The 7,433-nt window shown below is 35.4% G+C and overlaps 1 protein-coding gene across 1 annotated transcript in view; it reads right to left on the reverse strand.

The window, feature by feature from the left end:
- The window catches only part of sspo (SCO-spondin), an 89,255-nt gene that overhangs the window by 22,232 nt on the left and 59,590 nt on the right, over window positions 1–7,433 (reverse strand). Inside the window, 9 exon segments of the mRNA XM_016518895.1 lie at window positions 1,276–1,446; window positions 1,582–1,752; window positions 2,961–3,007; window positions 3,124–3,246; window positions 3,354–3,597; window positions 4,598–4,732; window positions 5,988–6,155; window positions 6,645–6,865; window positions 6,957–7,121. Of these exon segments, the coding sequence (XP_016374381.1) occupies window positions 1,276–1,446; window positions 1,582–1,752; window positions 2,961–3,007; window positions 3,124–3,246; window positions 3,354–3,597; window positions 4,598–4,732; window positions 5,988–6,155; window positions 6,645–6,865; window positions 6,957–7,121 (1,445 nt within the window).

Genomic DNA, 7,433 nt, shown 5'->3' on the forward strand with positions numbered 1-7,433 from the left:
CTAAGGTAAGACGCCAGTCCAGTCTGTGCTGAAACGCTACTGTCAATCAAACTATCGTGGGAGGGGCCTGTTTTTGTGACGTCACACAGACAGGCATCTGAGATCGGCTCGATTTGAGAAAGGGGTAAAGATTTTAGTAGATTAAAAAAAACACTGGGTTGATTTTTATCATTATAGGGTGGTTGTGTACACACACACACTGCCCACATTTCAGTTCAAACAACTTGTAAAAGTGCATGTAGCATCCGGTGACCCCTTTAAGACATTACATTTTGTACCAATTTGTTTCTCAAATGTTGTTTAAATATGAAAAATAATGCATTAAAAATGCATTCATTTGCATACATTTCTAGAACAGAAATCTAAACACTGGATAAAGCCGTTCAAAATTCAGCAACACTTTAGTATAGGGACCACTATCGACTAGTTGCTTATAATTGGCCTATTATTAACATATTGGCTGTTTCTAAAGCACATATTCTGCATGAGCATATTCTACATCCCTAATCCTAGCCAATACCTGAACTTTACCACCTTGCTAACTATTAATAAGCAGCAAATTAGTAGTTTGAGGCAAAAGTCATTGTTAATGGTTTGTGAATAGTGAGAATTGGACCCTAAAATAAAGTGACCCAAAATTCTTGTTTCATTTTTTTTGACATATTAAAAAGTTTTTCCGAGGAGGTTTTAGATTTCTCTTTTTATTACTCTTTAATTTAGAAAATACTGTCAGCACAGAAAAAAACACATTTGAACTTGTTTTTAGGAATAAAATGTTATATAAATCAGTATGAACAAACCCCTCTGTAAAAACCTTCAATTATAGATATGAATAAAACTGTAAAGTTTGGTGTATGTAAGTTTCAAGACTCTTGAGATGCAACACTCTTATGGATTGTAATAGATACAATGTAATAAAATAAACACTTAAATGTGTATTTTGGGTGATTTCTTTCCACTAGTCTGAAAGAAGACAAGTTAAGGAAGCAAAATGGTCCAAAATCTCAAAAACTGACCAGTGCATGAAAAACAATAGTTTTGCATGTAGCATCTTGCCTTAAAAGTTAAATCTCATTGGTAAAACATAAATATTCATTAAAAAAAATTACATACACATATTTGAGATATTTACATATATTTTACTGTAGATATGATATTTTTTCCCATTTCTCCTCTAGCTTGCTTCCTAATCTAGCTGTCTAATGAATCTGGTATTATATATTATGACTAGTGTTGGCTGTTTGATGAACTGGTTTCTGCTTTATTGTCGTTTACCTGGACAGGGTCTCTTATAACACAGCTGCGTCTCCTCTGCGTCCCTCTGGATGTCTGGAGGACACGCGGGATCTTCTGTCTCCTCACACACACACTGACGGCGTCTGGAGATCACGCCTGCGCCGCAGCTGCGCGAACAGGACGACCACGGGGACCAGGGGCAAAGGTCATCTGCAGGAAACAGAGGTCAAGAAAAAAATGCATCCAAATAGTTCTAGTTAATCACATAAAAGGACATATTAGATAGACAAATGCAATCATGTTGATTGTTTTGTATTAAAAACGGGAAAATGTCTGTCTAAGTACCAAGACAAGGTGCAGCGTGACAGTTCTGGGTGTCTCTCTCAGGTCCAGTGCAGTCGGTGCCGTTGTTTCGCGGTGGAGGGTTGATACAGGCGCGGGTGCGGATCTGTTTACCCTTCCCACACGTCACGGGACAGTCTGACCACACAGACCACGAGGTCCATCCACCGTCCACTAATACAACATGAAATCATTTATGTTTATGTGGAAATAAATAAATATTCTTGGTTCCTACAAGCCCATTTGATTTCTATGACATTTCCTGTTGTTTATAATCACAGTGATTTTTAAGAATATAACAGAAATTTACTCACAGAAAGTAATTTATAGCTGATTAAACATATAATACATTTCCATGACTTTTTAAAAATGTTTGTGTTATTTTCTATTACCTTTCTAGGCCTGAAAATGTATAAATTATACATTTTATTTTAAAATTTAAATTTTATTTATATTGAAATTAAATTTATGTTAATTTATATTATTATTTATATTAAATGTATATTATATTTATGTTATTGTTAACTAAAAATTTTAAAAGACATTTTCGGTTAGTGAAATCAGGCTGAAATAAAATAAAACAAATATTAGACAATCAATTTAAATGAAAATTGAAAAATGTTGCCTTGGCAATTAAATGAAATAAAATGAGTTTAAGTACTAAAAATACTAAAACTAAAACCAAATAAAAATAAATTAAAGCTAAAATAATAATAATAATAATGACAAAAGCACTTAACAAAATTACCAAAACATAAACAAAAATTTTAATTAAAACTGACAATAAGAAAAAAAGCAGATTCAAAGTAATAGTTATGACTATAATAGTACATAAATAATACTAAAATAACACTGAGGACAATTTCTAAATGATTACATTAACTTAAAATACATGAATACATTTTATAATAATATAATTTTTTTTAAATTTATTATATAAAATAAATACAGATTATCACACACACATATGTGACCCTGGAGCACAAAAGCAGTCTTAAGTCGCTGGGGTATATTTGTAGCAATAGCCAACAATACATTGTATGGGTCAAAATTATAGATTTTTCTTTTATGCCAAAAATCATTAGGATATTAAGTAAGTATCATGTTCCATGAAGATATTTTCAAAATTTCCTACCGTAAATATATCAAAACCTAATTTTTGATTAATGGAAAGCTTATTTATTCAACTTTGAGATGGTGTATAAATCTCTATTTCAAAAAAATTGACCCTTATGACTGGTTTTGTGGTCCAGGGTCACATATATTCTATATAATAAATTAACCTAAATTAACAATTATGCATACAAATATAAATAAATGAGAGAAGCTATAATGTATTTGAACTGTAAATGTTTATAAAATTACAGGCAGAACATACACACCTCGACAGTCTATATTTTGGCAATAGTCTCCTTCAGGGATGCAGGTGCTGAAAACACACAGAAAAGATAGAGTTTTTGCTGAACTTTGTAAAATATTGAATAAACATTATCCCTTTGAAGCCACTAAAATAGTCTTTTTGAAATAGTTCCCAGTGTCTCTCACCATTGCTTACATTCCCCTTCTAACCACGTGTCTCCGACAGACAGTTCCTGCTCATCATGGACACACAGCGGGGGACACACGCCGAGGTCACATGGTTTGTGCTGGACTTCCTCGAACAGGCAGTTTGCACCGTCACCCTCAGGAACCAGAGATCTGGAAAACAGAATAACATATTCACAAAATCCTGCATTAATGGAGCCTCCACAATGAATGCTGCGTGTGAATCCCACCTGAATCGAGTCCTCTGTCCAGGGCCGCAGGTGGAGCTGCAGGAGGCCCAGGTGGACCAGGAGCTCCAGGTGCAGCTGTGCTCTCCTGCGCAGCTGTGATTAGTGCAGGTGAGCCGCCCGTCTGCGCAGCTGCAGTTGTTGCAGTCCACCTGATGTGTGCTGCCTGCGGCCCAGCTCTGACCCAACGCATCCAGACAGTCACACTGCCACGTCTGAACACACACGCCATCCTGCTGCAACTGACCTACACACACACACACACCCAAACACACACGCATGCACGCACACACACACACACACACACACACACACACACAAACACCCAAACACATACACACGCACGCACATACGCGCACGCACGCATATACACATGCACACACACACACACACACAAACACACACACACACAAGCCATTTTTCATGCAGCCTTTTTATGCATCAAATCTCAAAAACGGTACTGTATACTGGCAGAAAATAATGGTTTGGAATGACACAAATATAATTAAATTTGCAGTTTTGGGGGAATCCCTTTAACCCTCAGAACACAAAATATTAATACTCATGAAGTATTTTCAAGTCTTTAGGAAGCCATTATAATTACCACTTTGTTTAGGCATAATATGCATTTGGGTATAATTTGGAAAAATGTTGCAAAATTGCAAATGCTGGGCATTTAGGGTTACAAAAATTCACCACTATTCTTTTGATACAGAAAGTTTTAATATGTACATTTGAAAAATCAGGGCATGTAAGTTTCTTCCTGTGACTAACTGAATATGAATAAAATAAATAAAATAATATGTCAAATAATGTTTTTTCTGTTGGCTGGCGCTATTTTGTGATTCAGTGTTGTTACCTAGAACTAAAACTATTAAAAATGATTTTGGGCAATTTAAATAAATCTGAAATAAATAAAACAAATATTAGATGAAAAACTTAAGCTTAAAAAAAGTAAACAACAATTAGAAAGGTTGCCTTAGCAACTAACTGAACTAAATAAGTCTAAGTTGCACTAAAACGACTAAAACCAAAGCTGAAATAAAGCTATGTAAAAATATTTAAAATAAACAAAACCTAATAAAAACGACAATAACAAAAATGACTAAAATTGAAAACATTCCAGTTTCACATTCAAAATATGAATAATTACTACAGTATACAAATAAAGCTAAAATAACATGCAACAGTTATATACAGATTTAATTGCTTTCTAGAAACATTGCAGCCCTGTGTCTGTGTCTCACCTCGCGGGCAGCGGCAGCCCGGCTGACACTCAGTGTTTCTCTGGCACTCGATGCCCTGCTGCAGATCTGAGCAGCGCTGAGGACACTCATTAGCACACGACACAAACTCCTGTCCCGCCGGACAGCCCTCATCATCTGAAAAACACACACACACTTCATACATTCTGATCCAGCTGAACACTATAAAACCTACTCTATCATATTTGACACACGGGCTTCTAAATGATCAACATGACCCATACATCATCTACTCCATGCTTTCTGTCGTCTGAATGATAGTTTAGAGTTTTTTAGTGTAATTGTACAAACGTCCTCCTTCAGCTGGAGCTTCTCGTGTCTTTCTGCTGTCAAATCTTGACTGATTTTTCTCAAGTAAAGGTCAGAATAACTGCAGTAATATTTCCAGATGAACACTTACTGGACTGAAGCAGCTCAGCTTTACTTGATTCTCCATCAATCATTTTCTAGAAAAATCTCAAATCTGATCCTCAGGATCTTTTGAGGAGCGTTTGTTTCCAGAAGCTTTACTTTCACTGTTCCTCAGCGGAGGAATGATCTTCACAAGCCTCCAGAACATCTCACATCTTCTGAGGAGCCTTTATTTCTTCATCTCTCAATCAGCACTGGATTGCATTGCATTATATGTTTGGATCATTTCAATCTCATCTTACTGAGACATATTATTGGAGATGCGGATTGATGACTGATATTTATATGATCTTATGTAAGTATCCGCTACACTGTTATAAATATCTCACCGACTTACATTACAAGCTATCAGAATTTCATCATACTTTTTGGCCATATAAATATCATCCTCTGCATTAAATTGCATATTTTTGCTCGTTTTGAGCTTCTGAATAAAACTGAGTTTTTTTTCCTTCATAATTACACTATATAAGGCTATATGAGCCATAAAAGTCTGATGGATCAAATATGATACACAACATAAAAACATGCAAACTTGTTTTTTACATTTTGTCTATAGGTTCAATAAATTGTTCAATTTAAGTAAAAAAAAAAAAAAAAATTATATATAATTTTTTTATTTTTTTAAAAATATTCAAAACAATATATTTTTTTAAATATTCAAAACATATTATTTATGTTTAAGCATGTTCCTGGTCTCATTGTGCATGATTCATCAGTTTATTATTTTAAAAAATTGTTTCTTTCTCCACCTCTGAGACAACAACTCTTGTGGACAATCAAAAGCAATATGAACCAATAATATAATATCCTGCTTTCATGACAGTATCAAATCAAATTACGTCTTAGTGAATCTTTCAGAATGTGTTGTGATGCTATTTTAGTATTGACTAAATCATTTTTAGTGCCATGCTGCCTGTGTTATTTCACTGCTGCTGCTGGTTCAGATGTGAGCTCGTACCGCAGGGTTTGGTGTTGCAGGGTTTGACCTGGTTCTTCTCTCCTGTGCATTTGCGGCCTCCGTTTTTGGGTGGAGGACTGGAGCAGGAGCGGGTCCTGATGGAGCGTCCACCGCCGCAGGCTTTATCACAGCGGGACCAAGAGCTCCAGCGAGACCAGCCTCCGTCCACTGAACACAACACAACACTCAACACATTACTGTCTAACCACTTGTGTTTATATATCCTATATATCCTATGCTATTATGCTTCTCAGATAAGTGTCCCTCTTGTTTTAAGTTTGTTAAATATTTTTACTCAGACAACAATAATAATAAAGAAAATGTTTTGTGATGTAAAACTAACAATAAACTGCAAAAAAAAAAAGTGATCTTTAAAAAAAATATACTTAAAAATAAATAATTATACAATGTAATAATTATTCAACAAAAATAAAATTAATACATAACAACAACAATAAAAATGAACATTTCTATATTTCTTTAATAATATGAATTTTTTTGTGCAAACTTTTTACAACGTAAAACTAACCTCTGTCGGAACTGTTACCACTGTAAAGACAGAACTTCTGAATTACTATTACAAGTAAGCAGTCTAAAAACGAATATAATCAAAAAAATTCTGCATTTTTCTATCAATAACATATTTTGGGCATGTACGTGGGCAGTCGGGTGTCTGGCAGTAGGCTGTGTCCAGCAGGGGCCCGTCACAGTCTCGGCCCCCGTGAGCAGGACTGGGCTGGTTACAGGTTCTGCTGCGAGTCTTCTGACCGAGACCCCCACAGCTGAGTGAACACGGGCCCCAGGGGCCCCAAGGAGACAGGCCTCCGTCGCGGGGACACGGAACCAGAGAGCAGTTCCACAGTCCATGTTCACACGAGCTTCAGAAGAGACACAGATATATTACTGACAAATAGAATATTGAAATGAGAAGAGAATGAGAAATGAAATGTCAATGAATTTTTCTGTTACCAGGAACTGCATTCATGCATCAGCTCCTCTCCAGACAGCAGCTCGGACCCCAGTGTGATGTTCTGGAGGTCAGGGGTCAGGTCAGGGGTCGCCGACACACTTTGTAAAGAGGTCAGGAAGTCAGTGTCCACCAGACATGGACATTCCTACAAACACACACAACAGCTTCTTAAAACGATTTCACTTACTTAACTATTTTATTACCACTGCAATGCAAACTAGGTCAAGAATAAAAACCAGTACTGTCAATTGATAAATGTTTTTATTTACTAATTAATTGCAAATTTTTAATTTAATCGCAATTAATCCCACCTAATATTAAAGTTTTTAAATATACTTTTATATTGCAATAATTTCACATTAAATCTTCAAATTAATGTACAAACAACATAAAGACAGTATATGTTTAATATTTGTTTAATGGCATCTTTTTTTACCAGTATCACTGATACCAATACTACTGATGTCTCTATAAAA

The sequence above is a fragment of the Sinocyclocheilus rhinocerous genome, unplaced genomic scaffold (genome assembly GCF_001515625.1).
Source record: "Sinocyclocheilus rhinocerous isolate Xijiao unplaced genomic scaffold, SAMN03320098_v1.1 scaffold1575, whole genome shotgun sequence".
In the NCBI taxonomy this organism is placed as follows: Eukaryota; Metazoa; Chordata; class Actinopteri; order Cypriniformes; family Cyprinidae; genus Sinocyclocheilus; species Sinocyclocheilus rhinocerous.